At 42.0% G+C, this 25,735-nt stretch overlaps 1 protein-coding gene across 2 annotated transcripts in view; it reads left to right on the plus strand.

Annotated features, from left to right (window-relative positions):
- Window positions 1–25,735, plus strand: part of SLC25A26 (solute carrier family 25 member 26) — a 132,339-nt gene that overhangs the window by 17,814 nt on the left and 88,790 nt on the right. Inside the window, exons 4-5 of one of the 2 annotated variants that reach the window (XM_075574271.1) lie at window positions 9,262–9,366; window positions 11,147–11,194. The exons of the other annotated variant lie outside the window; for it this stretch is intronic. Coding sequence (XP_075430386.1) covers window positions 9,262–9,366; window positions 11,147–11,194 — 153 coding nt within the window. The remainder of the gene's footprint in view (window positions 1–9,261; window positions 9,367–11,146; window positions 11,195–25,735) is intronic. 2 annotated transcript variants of the gene reach the window in all.

A 25,735-nucleotide genomic window follows, 5' to 3' on the forward strand; every position in this document is an offset into this window, starting at 1 on the left:
GGGAGTGACGCACGCTCTCGGCTCTGCCCCCTAACCTCCGTGATGTGCGCGGGTCGGCGTGCGATTTTTCCCGCCCCCTCTTGCTCTAAGGACATTCAGAACTGGCGTGGGAATGACCCGCGCTCCAGGCTCCGCCCCTTAACATCCGTGACGCGCACAGGTCGGCGCGTGAGCAGTTAAAAGACACAGGAAGCTGCCAGAGAAAGACGGTTTCCCCCAGAGAAGGGGGAGATAGAAAGTCTTCCTCAGCAAGGAAGGCTGGCACAGTTCTTTAGACCCGCTGGATGGTGGTCGCGGAGTCTGCTGGGACTGCCTGGGTTGACAAACCCAGGAAGAAGGAAGGAAGAGAGACTGTGCTGAAGCGGGGATATCCTGTCCTTGGCATTGGACTTATAGAGGAGAGATTATCTGATCTCTCGTGGGGCCGAGCTCCACAAGGAAGGATGCAAGGCCTCGCTGAAGCGGGGACGTCTTTTCAAAACCTGGACTAACAGATAAGCAAAACCCTTTATTGCTGTGTGCGGAGACTGTGTACATTGTTGCATATGCCAGAACATGTTTTTGGGGTGGGAACCAGTTAGTAAGGGTTAAAGCTATGGTGCAGTTAGTTTTCCCTAAAGGGAATAGGTGTTATTTTTATGAGTTTGTTTTGACTTAAATTGACAGTGTTCAAAAATGTGTAGTGTCACTAATGGAGAAATAAACCAGCTGAGTGCCCCTTGTATGTATACATGTGTTTGTCCCCCTTTTATACAAAACAAACCCTAGAAAACTGTGTCAGGAAGAGCCTGGGCAAGCGGCAACGCTGCATAAAGGGAGCAGTTTGCCACAATACACACATTATTGGTTAAAGATAATTATATAACAATGTATTGTGGGGGCTGTCAAGAGAGAGAGGATTTGGCCCGGGATTAAAGGGGTTACACCCCATTTGGCCACCCTCTACTCTCACCTGGGAAGCAAAGGGTTAACTGGACTGGGGTCCAGTAATGTGTTTTTGCCTTGCTTCAGCCATCCAACTGTTTATTCCCCTGTATAAATGTATTGTTTCTGTGACAGTGTCTGCACTACACACACACTGGGGCTTAAGGGATTAATGAGCTACAGTTTAGGAAAATACAAATGTGGTGTGTCTTTTCAGAAATATCTGGGTTTCAAAAGGCTTGCTTGAAGTTGGGTGTGAAACGTACAGAGGGGGTTTGGTGTATGTTAACACATCTTGCGGGTAGAGACAGCTAGGCCCATGGCTGGGGCATTGGGTGGGAAATCTAGCACCTGTGACAAATGTTCTCTACACACGAGTCCCTGCTTCAAAGGATTTATTGACCAGGGGTTATGTGGGCCAGGGGTGCGGTTACCCAAGGGGATATCAGAATGAGTGACCTTATTAAATATAAGAATATTATGAGATGTCCTCGGCTGAACGTGCTAAACGCTACATATGTGTATTCGTGGGACTGATTCGCACATAAGGATTACAGACACATGATGTCTCGCTGGTACTAAGAGACAGATATTAATATCTCTCTTTATTTTAATATTACACGGTAATGAAGTTATTTAGATAGGAAAAGCAGTTTTTAAACGTCCTTGGGTGGGAGGAGTTTTACTCTGAGGAAAACTGTCAACCTCGCCACTGATTTATGAGAGGGGCTGGGTTTAAGTTGTGTTCAATGGGAAATAATTGTATAAGAACCAGGCTCATCCTATGGCTATTGTCCTTCATGTCTTTCGTGTCTTGGTGATTATGAAGATTGTTGTATGAACTGCCAGTCCTGATATGACTGTTTCATCATTCCATCTTAAGTGAGTGTCCATATTTTGTCTGTTATTTGTATAATCTCGTGTGTTCACCTTTTTCAAGGAATACATTTTATCATATCTAAGTCTCGTTCAGTTCAACCCAGTTATATTTGGTGTGTATTATTTATAGCCTGTCACAAAGCTCCCGTCACAGGGGCGCTTTGTATTGTGATTCTTTTTAATAAAATACGCAAATAATATTTACATGTGCTAATTATATTTTCCCTTGGGTTATTTTTTTTTAATATATATACAAATGTATTACTACGCAAAAACATATATGATCATTGCACCATCATCTTATTCTCCATTAATATTAAATGTCCCTGCACCTGATCCTTGGTCCCCTGACAGAGTATACAAACAGAAGACAGGAACTTTAGAAATGTCATTATGTTCCTTTGTTGAGATCTATGTATTTGTGTATACAAAGTGTGTATACAGGCATACCCCGCATTAACGTACGCAATGGGACCGGAGCATGTATGTAAAGCGAAAATGTACTTAAAGTGAAGCACTACCTTTTTCCCACTTATTGATGCATGTACTGTACTGCAATCGTTATATACGTGCATAACTGATGTAGATAACGCATTTGTAAGAGGCTCTATAGTCTCCCCGCTTGCGCACACCTTCGGTACAGGTAGGGAGCCGGTATTGCTAGACAGGACGTGCTGACTGGCGCATGCGTGAGCTGCCGTTTGCCTATTGAGCGAGATGTACTTACTCGCGAGTGTACTTAAAGTGAGTGTACTTAAACCGGGGTATGCCTGTATATAAAGTTTTATAAGGCATCGTGTTAATCTATTAAATACTGTACATGCTTCTTTTCTAATTTGTTCTGGGGGGGGGGGGGGTGTGGTTTGACCTCTGGACCCTTGTACCTCAAACAATACAAGTACTCTATTCAGAACAAGGGTTACAAAAGGAGGCACTCCTGAGATCACCTATGAGAGTGCTCACCCCTCCAAAGTTCGTGACAATTGTATTAGTTGATACACCCTTCCCCCAGAGATTTACAACATTTTCAGTAAGTTTCTATACTGTTCTGATACAGTTCCCATAAAAAAAACAGTACAGCTACGCCACTCACTGGTTACCAAGAAATATAGCAGCAGGAGTGTGAAGATTTTGACCGATTGGTGCGCAGGAGGTACAACTTGACCATGATAAAGTTTTTTTAGTCATTGGGATCTTTGTGTCCATTGAGTGAGAATTCTACATCTTCTTCAAAAGAGACGCTTGTATTTGTTATAGGACAGTTTGTGGAAAAATTACTATCAGAGACTGAGTATCTATCTTCTCAGAGGTAAGACCCACCCCAACAGGAGAGGATGACTTTGAGAGTTGGATGGAACAGGCCATCCAAATGATCCAGGAATGGGACAACTTGGAGCAGGATAAGGTTAGGCTTGCTCATAGCCTCAAAGGGCCTGCTATGGCTATCATCTGGGCTATTAGAGAAGGGAGGACAACTAATACCCCTGTAGAGTACCTACATGCCTTAGATGGTACATTTGGAACTACTGAGTGTGGAGAGGATCTCTATTTTCATTTTAGAGGAATGTACCAGCAGGAGGGAGAGAAGCTGTCGGGTTTCTTATGGCAACATGGAAGTAATGCTGCAAAAGGTCATACGGAAGGGTCACGGCCAGTAAAGTGGATTGTGTGCTAATAGAACAATTGATGAGATGGGACCTCATGGGGATGTGATGATGCTGTATCTCATACTGGATGAACGGAATAGGGCCACTCCCAAGTTAGTGGAGTTACTGAGAGAGATAAGAGATGAAGAGGAACAAGTAGCCCAGAGGTCTGAGTGAAAGGTATGTCAATGGTGTCCCTCCTAATAATAGGTTGGGTCTTGAAAATAACTTGGAGGATAGACAAAAGGCCCGGAGGCACTTGGGACTTCAAACACCCAAGCCAATGTAGCTACTCCCGGTGAGGACTGTTCTGAGTTGGCTGCTGTTAGAGCAGAGTTTAAATGGCAGATGTGAGGCCTAAGGGAACAGATAGCCTTGTTAATGGATGCCACTACTCTGGAGGAGAGAATTCTACCTTGCACAAATCAAGATAAATCCTGAAGGCCCGAGAGGAACAGGTTTTCTATCAAAAGGGGCATAATCTGCTTTAGATGTGTAGAGGATGGACACCGGGCTAACTGCTGTACTAGGCCAAGGGATTTGGAGGCTGTAAATCGCGGTTCCGTTAAACTTTGAGGATGCAGGGAAAATGACAGAGGGATCTGGTGAAGGAGCATTGTGGGACCCATGTAGAGAAAAGCTCCATAAAGACTATCCCGGCAGCCAAATCGTGACAGTCCCACCTGGCTCCTGGTCTTCTTGGCCCTTCCGCCAGGGTAGAAACTTTAATCGAAAGGAGAAGATGTGATGTTCTTCTGGATCGTGGATCTACAAGTAGTGGTATAAATAACATCTGAAGCACCTGCCGATGCAGCCCTTAGATGGACTTGTCATGTGGGGCTTCAGTAATGTGAGCTACCCATACTTGGGATATGGGGTAGTGGAGTAGGTTCTTGAAAGAAATTACTGATGTGTCGGGACCCCTACATATTGTAGCATTGATATACCCGGAAGCTCATGAGAGAGAAGAAGCGGGTGCCCTAATTGGAATCAGTACTAATATTTGTGGCCAACTGACACAGTGGTGTCAGACCATAGGAGGGAAAGATTTTGGTAGAACTATGACTATTATGTTTAAAAGCCTACAGGTGGATGTAACGAGAGACAGGTGGTATGCATGAAGACCCTGTTGGACAAATTCAGTAGACTGGACAACGTCCTTGGAAAGTATACCCCAACAGTATCTGTCAGATAGACGGGAAAACCAATCTCCATCGAGAGGTGACAGACCAGGTGGTGATGATTGATGGTACACATCATTGGGATTCCCAGGTTGATTAATGATGAAAGCTGGAATTGTATCAGTGTTCTCTAAGAAGCTACGCAAATTAATTGTCAAGCTGAGGAGTAACTGATGATGTATTTGTGAGAAGTAGTACAGTGGTTGCCAACCTTTACAGTGCAGAGGTTGTTGATGACCCCCATCTGAGAAAAAGGGCCCCATTATGCTGACTCATGTTTGATTTTGGGTACCATACTGCTCCAGAAGAATGGAAGCGACACCTAGGGTTAAAAATGTTGAAGAGACGTGGTGTTGTTCTCTATCCACAAATGGGATGTGCGCAGGGAGTAGACCATCAAAGCCACGTTTACATGTTCCCCCCCAATTCTGAGATGGATCGAGAAGATTGGCCCCTGCAGATGTTGAAGATGTGAAATGTTATTTAATGGAAATATTAGCAAATTTCAGAGTTTCTACTTCGTAGCCCCTATGCTTCACCAATTGTAGTGACCCGGAAAAAGTGGTTTCATGCAAATGTGCATACACTACCGTACTTTCAACAAGAGAGCCACCCCAGGCCAGTATACCATGCCCAGGAAAGAAGATGCCGGGGATTGTCTCACAGGATTTAAGTGTTTTTTGGTTCTCTACCTTCGGAGAGGGTACTGCTAGAACCCTATGAATGACAAAAAGAAGACATTCTTTATCTGCCCGCTGGGATCTTACCAGTTTGATCACATGCCCCAGGGAATCTCTGGAGCATCGGCAACGTTCCAGAAGCTGATAGAATGAGTTGTGGGGGACATGAACTTTCTAAAGGTATTGTTATACCTAGATGACCTCATAGTCTTCAGGAAGACTGGAGGAACGAGACTCTCTTGATGAAGGTATTGGATTGTTTGAATGCGGGTTGAAGATGTCATTGGACAAATGCCAGTTCTGTTGGCCATCGGTCACGTATGTGGGACACATTGTATCCAAAAAGTGAGTCGCCGCCAACCCTTCAAAGTTCAATGCCTTCGCTACTTGGCCAAGGCCCAAACAACGGAATTTAGATTTTTTCCTTGGGTTTTGTGGCTGGTACCAGAGTTTTGAATAATTTCTCAGTCATAGTTTGACCTTTGACCTAGTTGACTCAAGGCTATCTCACACCACATGGACTTAGGAAGACGAAAGGCCATGCTGTATTTCAAGGCCTTAGTGCCATTCGGAACCAGATGGATCCCCAAGTATGAAGAAGCATTTCAGAAGATTAAAGCTGGTCTCATCAATGCACCTGTGTCTGCATTTACTGATCCTCAAAAGCCGTATGTACTGCATATGGATGATAGCCTCGAAGGACTGAGGAGTACTACACCAGGAACATCCTGAAGGATTGAGGCCTGTTACTTTCATGAGTAGGGGGTTAGCCCTGTCAGAGAGAAACTACCCTGTCCATAAGTTTTAATTTCTCGCCTTGAAGTGGGCTGTGGTTGACAAACTGCATGATTATCTCTATAGAACCCCAATTGTGGTCCATACTGACAATAACCTGTTAATCTATATCCTTTCCTTGGACAAACTAGATGCAACTTGGCATTGCTGGTTAGCCGCTCTGGCTGCGAACTAGACTTGATTCCAAGAGTGAGTAAAAGACCAAGATGATGACCAAAAGTAAGATTGGAGGATGAAATCTGAAAATTTGTTTGAGCAAAGTGGAGAAGAGGCTTGCAACCACAATACCTGGAAGATCAGTGGGTAGGCCTTCATTTAGCAGTGGATTGATAAGGGCTGAAGGTGGTGATGATATGAGGAGGTGTATTTATAGCTGCACGCACTTTTATTGTGATGCAAGAAAATGTTGTTTGAAATACAATTAATTTGTTGGCTTTAGAGAGAACCTCACTCATTTGATTGACAAACTAATAGTATTTTGTTCCGAATGTCCAATAATCCTTGGTTAAAATATCTAAGAATATACTTGATTTTTCTTTTCACCTGAGGCAATATTACATCGATATGAGGATAATTTTACTGGTGCCTAATCTAATGCAGTTATCTATTACTACAGCAGTGAAAACTGATACTTTGTCTTGAATGTACATATCTAACATAACCAACCAAGTTTACCTTCAGATAACAGGCTTTGAATATTCGTAAGCTAAAACAAAATCTATTTCTGGTCAGTTTATTGTTTAACATTTCACACATTTTGATGTCTAAATGTCACCGTCTTTTTGTGCGGAAGCATCGGCAAAGAGTGGCCAGAGAAATGGATGTGACCACGAGCCCTAAGATGACCTTATCTTGATTTTGTTTTCAGAGTAGCAGAGTGCTTAGACATGGTTTTGTTCTTGTGCAGTGAAAGATATTCTTGTAGTTCAGATTCAAATAGGAGAAAGATCAAAGATAATGTAAAATAAAATAGACAATGCTGCACAATATAGAGGAAGCCATTACTTTGTAAGCCCCCTTCACAGACACAAATTGCAGTACCACAGATGTCAGGAAGCCACGCTGAGCGCTATGTACCCCCTCTGTTGGTTAGATTGTTTTTTTGTGTTTTTTTTTTTTAGAATCTAAGAACCCTTTTAAAGTTTTCCTTCTGCCTTTGTGTTTTTAAGAAAACAAAAAGCTAATGTAAGGACATAGAGTTATGAAGCATGAAGTCCTATAAATATTTATGCTGAACTTCAGAAGTTGACAATTTCTTATTTACTTGACATATTGGGGTCATTTGTTATTTTTGACCCCTGCTACTGAGAAGCACACAGAGCTTTACCTTTTCAAAAGGACTTTGGATCAGTTGCAGTCTTGTTATGCTCTTGCAATTGAATGCGTTTCATATCTGTTTTATGAATATGGTCTTTGAACTCTACATCAGCTATAATAAGGGGGATTCATTTACAGAAAAGAAGACCGTTGCAGCGCTAAGTACCATTTGCTGACAACATAGAGAGGAAAATGAGCGGACATTTCTTAGCAACATTACCGAATTAACGCTGAGGAAGTCAGAATATTAAATGTCATTGTATCCTGGGGCACAGGATTCGTATCCAATTATAACAATATAGTTACATCGTGGATGAGGTTGAAAAAAGACATACTGTATGTCCATCAAGTTCAACCTATGCTAAATATAGACAACAGATTCTTTATCCAATATTTGTATTTACAGTATTTTGATCCAGAGGAAGGCAAACAAAAATCTAAGTGACCCATCATCCAATGATATCTCATAAACCATGTCAATCAGATTTTTCCCTGGATCAGCATCCTTCCCATGTTTACTTATTTGATATATCCCTGTATACCTACCCTTTGTAAAAAAAATGTCCAACCTTTTTTTTGGAAGATATCTGTCATCAGCCTCCATGACTAATAAATTCCACAATATAATTGCCCTTACTGTAAAGAACCCTTTCCTTTGTTGCTGGTGAAATCTCCTTTCCTCCAATCTTAAGAGATGACCCTGTGTCGTTTGTACTGCGAATTGTACATACCTCTTGCTAAAATTTTCCCTGGGTTGATCTTGACCTTGTCTAGCCAGGGGAAAGCAATCCATTTTGATTAAATATAAAGGGGCCTGGCGCTACCTTTGGTGGTACAGCTTTTGTTTATCTACCAACCACAGAATGCAAACTGTAGCTTCATGCCTCAAGTTTGTTCAGCAAGAGCTGATTCAGATTAATACCGTAAAATTCACTTTTAATCAACATTCCATTTTAACACAAACCAAGTCATGCAGACCATTTCACTTTTCTGCACTGTAGAAACACATGCCTTACATGTTCATATTGTTCTATAGAGTTTGAAGCCTCCATGCTGTCTCAGTGACCAAAGATTATTTTGTAATATTTTTTTCTAGCAAAGTGGGAATGATGAGTTAATTGCTCACTAGGAAATGTACTTCTCTGGAGGACATACTGGAAATACAAATGTCTGTGGTTGGATTTATATATGATCACATGTTTGATTTCTTACATCCTATATCCCACTGTGGTCTCTTTTCTTGTTCTCTTCTGAAAGAGAACCCCTTCCATCTCATCCTCAATTACTGATAGTCCTTTATAATACCAGCATGTAAATCGGTACTGTGTCAGGAAGCATATTATTGTGGGAATGAAGGCAGTGGAGGCAACATAGGAAAATCTGAGATGGCTTTTTTTTTGTGAGCGGGCTACATTAATGATAGATTTCTCATACTTAGAAGTACAGCTGAACCCCGTTATAACGCGATCCGTTACAACGCGAATCCGCTTATAACGCGATGCTAGCGTGGCTCCCAATTTTCGTATTTATGAATAGTTTATAACACGATTATTGGTATCTTAAATACTTTATTGTACAATGTATTCAATTGTACATTATTTCTAACGCGATCTGCTTATAACGCGATGTGATTCTTTGGACCCCAAGCACAGCGTTATAAGGGGGTTGAGCTGTATTAAACATAACAATGATGAATATACATTACAGGATAGTCAGAGAATGGAAATGTAATTCTAATGAGTAGGGCAATTTCAGAAAGTTTATTTCAGAAATATACTGTTACCTGATTGGACACTGTTAAAGTAAACCGAAATATGAATCCATTTGTTTTGTTTCCAGGTTGCTTGCCTAATTCGTGTTCCCTCTGAAGTTGTTAAGCAAAGGGTACAAGTATCTCCTTCGTCCACTACGTATCAGATGCTGGCCCGCACACTGCACGAAGAGGTGAGGTTATCTGGGAGGTTCACACTCTGTAAACATCTGATCAGTCTTCTTAAGCGTGATCTGCTTTGTAAGTAGACTGTTCGCCTCACTTGAACCATGTTTTGTATTTCCAAGAACTGTCAAAAATGTTTAAATCAACAGAAGAAAACGTGAAAACATTTTATGCAGAGGTATTTTTTTTTTTCTAGTATGAAAATCAGGGACAAAGTTACTTTGAAGTTTCTTGATTGGCATTCTCGAAAGGAGAAGATGCAAAGCTTTTTTATTTATCCTGTTTTTCTCTATTCTAAAGGGTGAATCACACTTGTAGTAGCTCACAAAAATATTTGAAAGACTGCTTAACGATTTTGTTAAACAACGGTCATTTTTGTTGTTTGTTTTTAAAGAAAGCAAAAATTGTGGCTGGTTGTGGTAAAGTAAGAAAAGTTTTTTTGTTTTTTTTTGGAGGACTTGTGCATCTCAGTCCAGTGTTTTCTCCACCTTTATCTAAACCGGTACCTGTTATGACATCAAGGGGGGGAGGAGGAGGAGGAAGGTGAGGGTCCAGCTCAACACACTGTGGCATCACACAAAAGAAAGTAACTAAATGAAATAACTCCCTTCCCCTCTTCTAAGTCTGAATTTATCATGTGTGCGAACGAACTTTAACAATTATTTTATAAAACTTTTGAATAATAAATTATAATTTAGTTTTTTATATAACACAGTGCACGCATACAACTTAGAAGGAACGTTGAGTCCCTGTCCCAAAGAGATTTGCAACCTCCTTTCGGTACATGAGGCCCAGTGAGATAATGTGCCCACGGTCACAAGAAGAGATGAAAGTTGGATTGGAACCAGGCTCACTCACATGGTCACTGATCTACTTCAGCCCAAGTAAAATTGGGCCAATTTTCTCGCTCTCCATAAACATGTCTCTTAACTCTTTGAGTGCCAGAAGACTGTTGTCATCTGTATGCCACTGGACTTCTGGCTCTCAACCATGGCATGCAGACCCCCCAAGACATGAACGGAAGTGGAGAATACTTCCATTCAATGGAGTGGTACACGTAAGCTCTCTCTAGAAAATAAGTCTAGGGGCGTATCCTGTGCATCATGGGTTAAATAGGCTGGTGGCCCTCATGACGTTCAGGATACATCATGGGCCAGTCAGAGGATTACATTGCTTGAAATTGATGCTAGGTATGGATGTAGATATCAAATGTTGACACCCACTCAAGAGGTTCAGTGCCACTTAAAAGGCTCTGTGCTGACTTTTATTTCACCACATTATGGTACAGAAAAACAAAAAAGTTTGTTTTCTTTTGGGTTTATGTTTCAACATGGGGAACCAATCATACAACCCCCACTTGTAGTCATAGTTCGGTCCAAACCCTATCTATGTCAGGTCAGAATTTTTGCCTTCACAATGTATTGAGCCGTCCTGCGTGACAACAAGTTTTCTGATTTATGTATCCAAGTTGTTCCCTATAATCTTGGACTTCTTTGTTCTGTAATTCCCCCTCCCCTTACCCTACCAAATGTTTTCTGTACCCCCTTGAACATGTTAAAAACCAATACAATTTGAGTAAAAAGGAAAGGACGTTCTGCAAGTGAGCAGATGAAAATGCTACAATTTCTGCTTGGTATGAATGGAGAACATCTTTAGGGGATATTTAGAACAGTTTTTGTAAACTCTTTGCTTAGCTATGATCTGTTTATTTCTTAAATCAATGTTACTTATAATTCAACTCATTACCACGTGCAAGCAACTCCCATAACTGTTCTTTTTGTGTTTCAGGGCATCCGTGGACTATATCGAGGCTATAAAAGTACAGTACTGAGAGAGGTAAAGCAGCAGTTGCATATTTCTTGGTGGTTGTAACGTTTTTGTTAACACTATCTGCAGATAAAAAGGTGCCTGGGCAAACTGAAATGCCGATTTTATTTACCAGAAAGAGCAGTACTGTGGTCAGGATTTTAATTTACATTCCTAATGTCCAGATCACTTTTAATCCACATTACATTTTAACACACAAGTCATGCAGACCATTTTACTTTCTGCCAGAAGCCTTTAGTGTATTATAGGAAACACGTCTTCAACGTGTATGTTACAGAATTGGAAACTCCATGTTACAGCTCAATTACAACTCGGTGACCTTGAATTTGTCCTTAGTTTTTTTTTAGCATAGTGTTAAGGTTTAACTGCTGTTCACTGTGTAATTAAGTGTCACGATTAACCTAGAGGAAATCCAAATGCCTCTGATTGGATTTATGTATCACTTAAAGAATGTTTGGTTCACCCCGTAATGTGACGCCCGACATTCACTCTGTATATGCGTCCGCCATTCTTGCTCTCTTCTGAAAAAAGCCGGCGCTGTCATTCTTTTGTCAATTGTATTTACAGCCTATGATAGTTTAGGAACATGAGCTGTATTAAACAAAAGGAGTAATAAGAGAAATGGGGCAGAAATTAATTGACTTGGTTTATATGTAGGCTATAACTAATCATTGCATTATCGTAGCCTTGTGGGTTTCATAATATACTAAAACCAAATATTATTGACAGTAAAATATGACTTTATTAAAACAATAGGTGACTGTATGTAAGGTATCCTGTTGGTAGGCCTCTGATTTTATTAGAAATATTTCTGGTGAGCCTCGAAATGCATTGGGGTGTATGAAAGAAGCAGATTTGCACATGCCGGTACCAAGATCGTGATCATTTTGTGTTTGTTTCTACTTGATTCTGCATGGATTCATTTATAAAGTCATTTTTAGTTTAACGTTTTTGCTACCGTGCTGGCTTTACACACACTTCTATTTATTTGACACATTTCTTAAAATTGAAATAAAAAGATTTTTTTTCCATTTTTTTGTTTGTGAGATAGCAAATTTCTTACCAGATGCTTTATTCGCTTGTAAAATATATATATATATGCCTCTTCATCATCATTGATTGTTTGTCCTATTCACCTTCAATCTTAAACATTTGCATCTTCCCAGAGTTTTGTTTAAGTGGAGGCCAGCTTACCTTTGCTCTACACCAGGGGTGAGCAAAATTATAAAAGGAGCAAGACAGGTTTTTGAGGAGCTAGCATTTTGATAGGCATAAGGGGGGGGGGGGGGCGGGGGCGGTGGCGTTCCGGCTACCCTCCTCCCGTCGGCGCTACCAAGACCGGTGTTACCATGTGTGTGTGCGTATCTAACACACACACACTCAACCTCGCTCTCACACAAGCCTGCACTCTCACGCACACACTCGCTCTCTCGCACACTCCCTCTTGCTCTCTCGCACACACCCACACACACTTGCTCTCTCGCACACACACACACACTCTTGCTCTCTTGCACACACACACTCTTGCACACACACTCTCGCTCTTTTGCACACACACTCTCGCTCTCTTGCACACACACACTCCCGCTCTCTTTCACACACACACACTCTCGCTCTCTTTTGCACACACACACTCTCGCTCTCTCTCGCACACACACTCGCTCTCTCTCGCACACACACTCTCGCTCTCGCACGCACACACTCTCGCTCTCTCTCGCACACACACACTCTCGCTCTCTCTCGCACACACTCTCTCTCTCTCTCGCACACATTCGCTCTCTCTCACACACTCGCTCTCTCACACACACACACTCGCTCTCTCACACGCACTCGCTCTCTCACACACACACACACTCGCTCTCTCGCACACACACACACACACTCTCGCTCTCTCGCACACACTCTCTCGCACACATTCGCTCTCTCACACACACTCGCTCTCACACACACGCTCTCGCTCTCTCACACACAGACTCGCTCTCTCTCGTCCTCTTTCACTCATTCTCTCGTTCACACACGCACTCTCTCTCGCTCTCACACACACACAGACTTTCGCTCTCGTGGACAAACACTTGACTCTCGCACCCACACAAACAGACTCTCTCTCTCTCTCTCTCTCTCTCTCTCTCTCTCTCTCTCTCTCTCTCTCTCTCTCTCTCTCTCTCTCTCACACACACACACACACACACACACACACACACACACACACACACACACACACACACACACACACACAGACTCCTACCCGTGCCACAGTGGGCATTGAGGGCTGGGGCGGGCAGAGTACAGGAGTACTCCGCTTTGCTCCCTCCCCAGCCCTGCACTCCGATTTGCTCTCCTCACTGAGCTGCTCGGCTGTGACTTGACCTGTCAGTCTCCGCCACTGCCGGTTCCAGCATGCCAGATCTGGCTTTGATGTTGGTGGGGAGCGATGCTGCAGCGGTGATTGACAAGTCAGTGATCACTGGGCACAGTACAGATACCAAGGGGGAAATGTATTCTATTCTTAGTCACACTTTACACCCATAACCCAGTCTGGGCCTGCAGAAGTTGTTGGCTTTTCACAGGCTTTCTCATATATATATATATAAGTGTGGTTTAAGATGTCCAAATTGAATGCTTCAAAATTAGCAATTATGTGAAGATGACACCTGCTTTTCTGAAATATAACCCACACAATAGCTTCATCCTGTACCTATTTTCTGGCTCACTAGACATGTTATTTGTTCAGATTTCATCAAGACGCAGGCAAAAAAAAGGGCAACAAGTTTTTTTCTGATTTCTCCGAGGGCCTTTGAATACATGAATAAATTAAGATGCCTGTGGAAACTGCGTTTGCATACCAACAAATAGGTAAAACACATGACTACAACTGGATGTTATTCTCCTTAAAATTCGTTTTGACATATGTCAGTGTGGTAATTAATTTCCCAGCCGCTATCAAAGCGCCGTTTGTGACCTTTCACAGATATATTTGTTTGCTCAAAATGGAAGTACTTTGTTGGAGATTTAATTGGGGTCTTTTCCATTATGTATATTCATAAAAGAACCTTCAAAACTGATTTCTGGTGAAATATTGCTTTTTTAGAGTACCTGTCCAATGGAATGAGGACAATTATTGATGTATGTAATGCAGTTTCCTTTCAGTTTGAAATAAATAATATGTGATCTGCTTATTTAGTAGCTAGGATGTTGGTTTTCTTACAAATAACAAACACACAGGCATTGTGTAAGTATTGAACATATTCTAATGTTAAGCAAATAGGTTACTCTTGTCTTGTGTACTCTCTTTAAATGAGTTTCTATATTGCTATAGTTGCTATTTTAAAGTATTGTGAAGGGTGGATACTGTAGTAAAAAAAATCACCAAGCAAGAGGAAAGTCTAATACATCTTGGGTAATGGATGATTACACTAGACATTGGTATAAATAATTTATTTTTTAATTTTAACGTTCTCTTAATTAGGTTTGAGAACATGTTTTAAGTAAAAAAAAAAAAAATGCTGAAACAGATTAACTTACAGTATTTCTTGTTTGGTGGGCCTATAAAATACAGCTGAGATTTGTGTGTATATATATGTGTGTGTATATATATATATATATGTATATATATATATGTATATATATATATGTATATATGTGTGTGTGTATATATATATATATATATATATATATATATATATATATACACACGTATATGTGTATATATATATACATATATATATATATATATGTATATCTATACACACACGCATACATACACAAATCTCAGCTGTATTTTGTAGGCCCACTAAACAAGAAATACTGTAAATTAATCTGTTTCAGCATTTATTTATTTTTGTATATATATATCCCTGGCTACCGGTCGCCTGGGTGTGCCTCCCAACGTTGCCAGCTTATGCCTGGACCAAACTCCACAGGGAGGGAGAGGGGTCTGAAAGAACAGGAGGGAAGCGGGAGAGAGACATACAGTATGGGCAATGGTAATAATGGAATAACAGAAGTAATGATAAGCAGGGGTGGGCTGGCAAACATTTTTTGTTGGCTGGTAAAAAAAACTTGTCTGCAAGGCTGCCATAACATACATACATATTTATATATTGTCACGGGAGCTTGTGCAGGGTTATAATATACACCCAAAATCACTGGGTTGAATTGAATGCGACCATGATATGATAAATAAAGTTTATTCCTTAGAGATGAGGTGAACACACAGGATTGTACAAACAACACACAGAATATGGACACTTACGTTTGAAGTGGTCAATGAAGTAATCAGGACTGGATTAGCAAATCATCAGGCAGCAGGTATCATTCAGATGTAGTAACGAAGAACCTGGGCATAGAGCTGACAATCAGTTATAAAGGATTTTGGCTCTATCCCTAACATTGGGTCTCAGACATTGGTTCACAATTATCTGTACCCAATTACCTTGTGCCAGCTAACGTGGGAAGCACTTTGGTACATGCCCCCAGGTAACTGGCACATGCGTACAATCCTCTGGTCAGAGTTCCATTTCCTGCACCCCACACTGAAAAGTTGGCATCTCCTAGTCTGCCATGTGGGATTCTAGCCCGGGAAACTCCGACCAGAGGTGTGAAACACAACACTTTACACAAGTACTCATGTCCTGCTCTTCTCCGCCCTAGAATACTTAATCAAGGGTGGTGGGCCTTTAATTAATGGGTTCCCCTCAGACATCCTGACGCCCTGTGTCCATTAACATTCCTTCTGGGCCAGTGGCTTTCGTGGGCTTTGCAATATCAGGGATGCAGAGTAACATTTTAATATTATACATATATTAAAATAATCCGTTCTGTGAGTCTGAGCGGGCTGAAATTTGCTAGGTCCTCATGCCGCAGGACACAAATTTCAGCCTTCCACGACCCCCAGAACCGGAGATAACAAAACCAAGTTAAAATCACCTATTAACTTTAATGCAGGATTCTCCGCCACAGGCTAAAAGAAATCACTGCCTTTCACTCTTTCCATTGGATTCAATGGGCTCTGCCGCCAAAAGCTTTTAATGGATCAACTCCGCCATTAGAATCAATGGAGACACCACCGCTAAAGGCTAAGAGAAATCTCAGTGGCTCACTCCTCCATTGGAATCAATTGGGCCGGCGCCGCCATAGGAAATGCATTGGCCGGCGCCGCCATAGGATTCAATGGAACCTCCGCTACTATTGGAGTCAATGGGCAAACCACACTTTTCACAGTTACCCCTACTCCATTCGGTTGAGGGGAGAGGGCTGGAAATTGCCACGCAGTCATGCCGGAGCAGTGACTACCTGGTGGCCAAATCCCAGCCCTCTAGTCCCCACGGAACCAGAGTTATGGGTTTTCAGTTTACACTGTTTTACACATAATGTTTAAAAGCCACGCGGCTTTTCTCCGCCATTGCGGTCAATGGTGAGACCCTCATGGCCGGCACGACCCTTTCTCGTCGCCATTGACTGTCAGACCCAGTTGGGGTCGAGTGAGGGGGTTCCTATGTGCTAGGGGCAAGCTCGTTCCTGGAGGTCGGCTCGAGGAATCCCCATTTGAAATACATTACTCCATTCACTTTCAATGGAGAAGCTCCGCTCCTACTCTCGGGCGCCACCTGCAGGTCTTCTCAGGTATCGTGCCCAAATCTGTGAAATCTCCATAGGGTTGTATGGAGCTCCAATGGCGACCTATGGAACAGGCTGCAAATGGAGACTGAAAAGGCGGGAAGGGGAACAAAGGGCCATAAACCTGTAAATACAATTAACCCTTTCCCTCCCGACCTGATGCCAGTGTATGTGGTTGGTGCATTCACTGTAGGGGTAAAAACACCGATAATTGGAACCATATATACATCCAGCAAAGAGAACACATTTGCCCTGAGGCAGGGGAATAAAAATACATGTAATCACTCTGACTGTGAGAACATGATAACCAAAGGGACATACATTTTGGTTGTGAAGCAGGGGAACATATGTATTATAGGTACATTTCTGGTTAACCCCTCACTTCCCAGACGGTTGAAGGGGGTACCTAATGGGGGTGACCCCTTTATTACTGGCTTGGCACCCCGTTACCGTCACATATATGTATAGAACGACTTGACAATAAGCAGTGAACTTAAAAAAATACATTTGTGACAACCCTGTTATCATCACCAGCGCTCGACAAATGCACTCGCCACTCGCCTGTGGCGTGTGGGTTTTACCCCCTGTCGAGTGCCGCTTCTATTGGCTCAATTCAGGATGCCAGGACGCGATCGAACGGGTTACTTAGCAACGCGGGATGTTGGAAGAATAACCCAGCCACAGACCAGACATCCATTAGAGGTACTGCAGCGACACGCTACGCCACGCATGGAACTGCTGACACAGCAACGCAGGCGCATACCAACACGCCCTCCCGAGCTAAAGATCTCCTAGCAACGATGCCGGGACCAGAGGCGCGGAGAGAGGCCTGGAGCTCGTGGATGTGTCTGGGATGCCGGGAAGAAGCTGCGGAGCGGCACTGTGTGGTCTGGTTGCCGTGGCTGGAGGAAGTGCTGCTCGTCATGTTACTGCTGCCTCCGTGTGTATCGTGGGTGAGGCAGACGGAGGGAGCCCCTCGGAGGAGGCGGGATTCTCATGGCAGGTAAGAGCACCGGGGGGGGGGGGGAGGGATGGAGATGCAGCATACGACCAGGTCAAATTTGCTTTTGCAGGGGGTTCTGAGGCAGCCTTTTTGCCTTTTATGGGGTCAGTCTCTGGGGGAACCAGAGTGGTGAAAAGAAACATATATAATTCTTTAACGTAATATATACAAATGGGCCGGGGGAGGCGACCAGATTTGTCCTCTAGTCATGGTATAGGGATGGTTTTGGGGTATTACAAGCTGAGGGAGCTTAAGGCTACATTTAGGCTGCCTGTGAACATTATCCAGGGTAGCCATACCTTCTGGAAATGATCATATGTGTCGTTCAGAAAACTAGGGAGTTTTTCCATCATGCATACAACCCACACCTTGTTTCTAATTAGCGGGTTTGATGGTAATTTATCTTGTTTCCAAAGTCCTGCTAAGGCGCATCGTGCCGTGGTGATAATGACTTATTAGCTTGTTTTCCGCCCTAGTGCGGTCTAGAAGTGGTTGGTTTAATAGAAACAGCCATGGATCTAGGGGAATATCGAGCCTACGATCTGACTGATCCAGGATCTCACCTGCCTCCATAGGGCTTGCACTCGAGGACATGACCCTCCCTCTGTGTTTATATAAGACGCATACTATATATACACACCTCATCCCTCCCCCTCTCACTTTTTCTCTCTCTCTACCCCCTCTCAATTTTTCTGTCTTTCTACCCCATCTCTTTCTATCTCTCCCTTTTTCTGCCCTCACTGTTACTATTCCCCCTTCCGCTCTCTCTCCCTCCTTCCCCTCTCTCCCCCATTCTTTCTCGCTCTTCCTCCCTCTACCCCTTTTTCGCTCTACTTTTCTCCCACTCATTTTCTCTCCCTCTCCCTTCCACCCTCAATCCCTCCATCTCCCTTCCACCCTCAATCCCTCCCTCTCCTCTTTGTTTCTCCCCATCTTTATCTCTCCTATCCTCTCTCTCTCCCCTTCACACCCACTTTCTTTCTTCCCTCCCTCCTTCTCTTCCCCTCACTCCCTCTTTTTCTCTACTCCTCTTCTCCCTCTCCTTCCTCTATCCCCCTCACTATCTCCCTCTCACTCCCTCTTTCTCTCCCCCTCACTCCCTCTTTCTCTCTCGCCTATGACTTAAAAGGCATGATACGTAAATAAAAAACAAACAAATGTTATTTGTTCTTAGGAATTTATTCCATTTATTTTAAAAAATGGGGCGGGGCCAGGGGCGAGTAGCTTTTTTTGGTTAGGCGAGTAGCTTTTTTTTTTAATTTGTGAAGCCCTGATCATCACAATTTTTTTTCCCCTTCTAAAGTATTTCTACTTTTAAAATGAAACACTGAGGGTTTTGTAGACGTTTCGATTTTGATTGATTTTGACCGTGGCTTATAAAGTTTATGGCTTTTGTTGCCCAAGAGCAAGAAATGACAACAGGTCAATAATAATAATAAAAAAAAGTATTTTATTCTTTTGAAGCTTATGAATCGCAATTTCTTGATGGGTCAAATTATTAACTCTGATCAAGCAGAACATATGTCAGAATTCCATTGTTCTGGCTTCATGGGAAATATAAGTTTTGTTTGGAATTTTTCCATTAAACGAATGTTGTATGTTATAAGCAGATGTCTTAAATAGACACTATTATTAATGGGAAATTTTACACGAGTAGAAATCAAGCCCCTTGTCTAATCAGAGTATTTATTTGACTGTGCGGTGTAATAAGTTATTCCAATATATACCTTTGTTAAAAGAGGACAGATAATCTTTCGATGAGAACAAAGAAGTGAATTAAAAAAGAGATTTTATTAGCTTAGACCTCAAAAAGCCACCTGTCCATTTGCTTTCAGTAAAACATTGTTTTTTCCTCATGCAGCTTAATTCGTAAAATGGATTAACTGTCTAATGCAGGGTCAAATAACACCAACTGCTAAAGAACATTTTAACATTCTTAACACATTTTTCCTCTTTGTGCACCAACATACAACATTTTGCCAAGCACAATACTAGTAGAAAACCGGGGTACTATTGAACATATTGTTTTCACTGATGGTGTAACAAGACAATCGTGTGTAAGGATCCCAAGTGGGAAGAATGTACTCTCAGTTACTCTATAACTATTAGAAAAGAATGAACTGCGGATTGTGAAGTATGGGTATCCTCATACAACATGTTCCCTGGGTGAGAGATACAGAAAGTGTAAGAATAATACTAGTATGTGGCTATATCTAGTAGATTATATTATATGTTGGACTAAGAGTTGTATCATAGAGAACCACCTTTTAGGAGCTATACATTTGAAAAGAAATATCTCATGTGTTTGCAAATCATACATACCAGGTTAAAATGCAGCGCAAGTGCATACACTGTTTTATTTTGTGTAAATTAAGCCATGATGCAGTTATTCCACAGTTGTTCTTCTACCATTGCACTTCAGTTTTGTTGAATTGCATCTTAGAAGCATACCTACAGAACCTACTGTTTGTTGCTTCAGCACACTTACATTATATATATATATTTTTTATTACTTACATTTTTTATTGAGCATTTTTGTACATACAAAATAAGGTAAACAAAACATACAAACCCTTTTCACTGACTGCCCCACACCTCTGGAATGCCCTTCCCCTCAGTACCCGACTAGCACCCTCTCTATCCACCTTTAAGACCCACCTTAAGACACACTTGCTTAAAGAAGCATATGAATAGCACTGTGGATATTCTGAACACATGATACATAAAGCTTGGCCCCCTGCAGACGCACTTACCAGAACTCCCTCCTACTGTCGCTGTACGTTCTCCCTACCTACCAATTAGACTGTAAGCTCCTTGGGGCAAGGACTCCTCTTCTTTAATGTTACTTTTATGTCTGAAGCACTTATCCCCATGATCTGTTATTTATATTATCTGTTATTTATTTGATTACCACGTGTATTACTACTGTGAAGCGCTATGTACATTAATGGCGCTATATAAATAAAGACATACAATACAATACAACATAGAAAAAAAAGGGGGGGATACAGTAATGCAAATAAACTGGTTGTGGAATCATAGAGACGAGGGAGATCGGGGAGGGGGGGAAGGGGTAGCATTTGTACCAATATAGCACTGTACACAACAATTTAAATACCACATGTATCACTCTGTTCAAAGTATTCTAGTCTTATATGGGGATATACCTGCATAGCGGAACCAAGGAGCCCAAATCTCAGAGAATTGCGAGGTAGAGCCGTTCAGATAGGCTGAGAGTTTTTCCATGTAGACTATATACCAAATTTTGTTATTTGATTTAAGGAAGGGGGGGGCGGGGGCGGTTGTTTCCAATTTTTAGCGTTTAAAATTTGGGATATTACTCTAGCTTTTTTTTTGAGATATTAGCCATTGGTTTTCCTAGCAATATATATACACAGCTGAACCCCATTATAGCGCGGCCCTGTTAACGCGAATTCGGTTATAACGCGGTTTTCACGTGGCTCCCGTTTTAAATTTTTTTTTACACACTCCCTGCACGCACTCCCTGCACGCACTCACTGCACACACTCTCACTGCACACACTCTCACTGCACACACTCACTGCACACACTCCCCGCACTCATTCACACTGCACACACCACACACCACACTGCACACACACCCAGCACTCACTGCACACTGCTCACTGCACACACTCTCACTGCACACACTCTCACTGCACACACTCTCACTGCACACACTCTCACTGCACACACTCCCAGCACACACTCCCAGCACACACTCTCACTGCACACACTCACACTGCACACTGCACACACCACACACCACACTGCACACACTTCCAGCACTCACTGCACACTGCTCACTGCACACACTCTCACTGCACACACTCACTGCACACACTCTCACTGCACACACTCTCACTGCACACACTCTCACTGCACACACTCACTGCACACACTGCACACTGCACACACTGCTAACAGCACATACTCTCACTGCACACACTCTCACTGCACACTGCTCACAGCACACAGCACTCGCAGCACACTCTCACAGCACACAGCTCTCACAGCACACAGCACTCACAGCACACTCTCACAGCACTCACAGCAAACTACACCACACCTCCCACTCCCCCTCCCTACCTTTGGTGTTGGCTGCTGAGATCGGAGCGGAGCTGGCATCAGGAGGAGGGGGGGGTGTCGGGAGGAGGGGGGGTAAGTGAGGAGCAGGCTTGGACGCGGAGGGCCGCGTGGGCTATGCCGCGGAGGGCCAGTAGGTGTGGGGGCCTGGGGGGGGAGAGGAAATGGATGCCGGTGGTAGGAGGTAAGGAGCAGGTTGCGGGTGGACTCGCCGTTGCTAGGGGACGTGTAGGGCTTCCGGCTACCTCTTCCTTCCTTCCTTCCCTCCTCACTCCCTCCCGATCAGGCGCGTGGCGGCCATTTTTTTTTTTTTAAATTAGCGCGACCCCGGTTCTAGCGCGGTTGGATCAGGTGGCCCCCGAGGACCACGCTATAACGGGGTTTGCTGTATTTACTGGGTCGTGTGGGACAGAGATTTCTAGTATCTTGTGTATTAGGGTGAACACTTCTGTCCATGTTTGTTGGATTTTGGGACATGACCAGAATATGTGCAGTATATTCCCCACTTCACCACAATCGCGCCAGCACAGAGGGGAAACGCTTGGGAGAAAAGAGTGCAACCTGGCAGGAGTCATATACCATCTGAATATTAATTTGTAAATATTCTCCTTAAGTACAACGCATCATGAATTTTTGGAAGCAGCTTCCCAGATGTCTGTCCAGATATCGAGATCTATACAGACGTTAAGATCCCTTTCCCAGGATACCATATAGTTATCGGGGGTTTGGTTGTTCTTGATAGAGGATAAACTGTGATATATTCTGGAGATAATGCCCTTTGTGTGGGGCTGGTGTAGACACCAGTCCTCATACAAAGTTAAAGCATGGGGTTGACTTGGCTTGTAGACTGATTGGATATAGTGCCTAACCTGGAGAAATCTGAAGAATTCGGAGGAGGGGATATCACGGTTTGTTTGTAACGAAGCGAATGGGGGGACTTTCCCTTGGGTGAGGATATCCTTGACTCTTGTGAGTCCTTTTTGAACCCAGGTATGGGAGTGCGGGTTTCCTGTGTAGAAATATGGAAAATAGTTGAAGCGCTCAAATGCAGGTATATCTCAAAATAATAATAAGCCAGACCACTGTACCAGGGTACTAACAATTGATATAGTACCTATTGTGTCATATAATGGGTACTATCCTCCTGAAGACAGGTTGTGTGTGGTGCTACCCACTCACCATCTGTCTCATCGGCAGGTTCCCCTGAAAAATATGCAAATACTCACATCCTGGTAGGGCAGGCAGGCAGGCTGTGCAGCTACTCAATGCAATACAGGGAAAAGGGAGACCAAAAAGCGCACCAGCACAAACGGAGCAGGAAGAAACCAGAAGAAAAAAAAATGATTAAAAGGGCACTTTAATGTGGCAAAAGACCCATCCAATGCATTTCGAACGTCGCAGCGTTCTTTTTCAAGGATAAAACACAATGTGATAACATCCATTATATACCCTCTTACCTGTGGGCCATTTCGCGCCAAAAATCAGAACCTGATGACGTCATAACAGAGCGACTCAGTGCTGATCTAAGGGCAAAAGGAAGTACCAAAGGCAGTGTGGCCATTTTGGATGTGGGCAAACATAGGAACACAATAACAAAGCTTTATTGACCATTCCAGCAGAACAAAATACATTGCTGCTAACTGGACAAGCATATTTAAACGAAATAAAGCTATATTAAACTAAACTAATGCTTAATAAAGGGTACTATTATATCAAGGAAAAACATGAACAAGGTGGATTAAAAAACTAGCTGTGTTGCAACTAAGTTATATACAAAAAAAAAAAAAAAAAGAGTTAAAAATAAAAACCTCTAGACATGATTAAAAAAATGTGCAAGAAAAGTAAATTTAAAGACATATTACACATACATACTGCATAACACAGATTGTGTACCTAAATCATAGGAACCAGGGAAATACAACCATTATAAAATATGAAGTATTATCCACAAGATACATCAAAGAACAATTTAAGCTTACATATTAGCATAATATTTGCATGATAAGGCATAGGTTCAAAGGTTATAATGACAAGAATATAATGTCCAATATAATGACAATTGTCTTATTTAATCTGTATTACCAACTAATTACACCATAATACGTCTATCACAAAAATGTTTACAAAAAATGTGTTAGTTGCCAGTCAATGTTCAAGCCCATAGGGAAGCGCGTTTGGAGAGTGAAGATCCAATACGCCTCCCTACGGTCCAGAAGGTTGATATGATCACCTCCTCTAGATTTAGAAATAACTGAATCAATCCCCAAAAAGGAAAAATTATTAATTCCTCCCTGACCACATTCAGTGAAGTGTTTTGAGACTGGATGATTAGTGTCTCTCAATTTTATGAGCCTTAAATGCTCTAACATCCTGACCTTAAGGGCTCTAGTCGTCCTCCCCACATACCTCTTGCCACAACCACATGTTATTAGATAAATCACAAATTGACTTTTACAATTTATAAAACTGTTAATCTTAAATTCCTTATTTGGTAATATATTCACACCATGTGGCGGTGGCAAGGCAAACTGGAAAAAACTTTTGGCAGGCTTCATGTGTTTACATGCACTACAAGAGCCACATCATTGTTGCCCACACATCCAATTGGAGATTCTCGCCTTGCTAACAATGTTAAGACAATTGGTATTAAACAGGACTCACATGGACTGACAGAATTAAAAAACAAATGTCCTCTTTTTATTTCACAATTTAGTAAACAAAGTGGAAAAGTAAACTCTATAATTTCAAAACATTGGAATGTCTTATCCATGGACCCTGTCCTTAAAAAATATGTGGATTCTGGTCCTACTTTTGTATATCGTAGAGCGAGAACAATTGGATCTCATGTTTCACCAAGTGAACTCAAATCTTCTGGTCTCAAAAAAACCTTTATCACTAGGGGTTCCTTTAAATGTGGCTCTTGTAGTGCATGTAAACACATGAAGCCTGCCAAAAGTTTTTTCCAGTTTGCCTTGCCACCGCCACATGGTGTGAATATATTACCAAATAAGGAATTTAAGATTAACAGTTTTATAAATTGTAAAAGTCAATTTGTGATTTATCTAATAACATGTGGTTGTGGCAAGAGGTATGTGGGGAGGACGACTAGAGCCCTTAAGGTCAGGATGTTAGAGCATTTAAGGCTCATAAAATTGAGAGACACTAATCATCCAGTCTCAAAACACTTCACTGAATGTGGTCAGGGAGGAATTAATATTTTTTCCTTTTTGGGGATTGATTCAGTTATTTCTAAATCTAGAGGAGGTGATCATATCAACCTTCTGAACCGTAGGGAGGCGTATTGGATCTTCACTCTCCAAACGCGCTTCCCTATGGGCTTGAACATTGACTGGCAACTAACACATTTTTTGTAAACATTTTTGTGATAGACGTATTATGGTGTAATTAGTTGGTAATACAGATTAAATAAGACAATTGTCATTATATTGGACATTATATTCTTGTCATTATAACCTTTGAACCTATGCCTTATCATGCAAATATTATGCTAATATGTAAGCTTAAATTGTTCTTTGATGTATCTTGTGGATAATACTTCATATTTTATAATGGTTGTATTTCCCTGGTTCCTATGATTTAGGTACACAATCTGTGTTATGCAGTATGTATGTGTAATATGTCTTTAAATTTACTTTTCTTGCACATTTTTTTAATCATGTCTAGAGGTTTTTATTTTTAACTCTTTTTTTTTTTTTTTTTTTTTTTGTATATAACTTAGTTGCAACACAGCTAGTTTTTTAATCCACCTTGTTCATGTTTTTCCTTGATATAATAGTACCCTTTATTAAGCATTAGTTTAGTTTA

Source organism: Ascaphus truei, chromosome 17, assembly GCF_040206685.1.
Source record: "Ascaphus truei isolate aAscTru1 chromosome 17, aAscTru1.hap1, whole genome shotgun sequence".
NCBI lineage: Eukaryota > Metazoa > Chordata > Amphibia > Anura > Ascaphidae > Ascaphus > Ascaphus truei.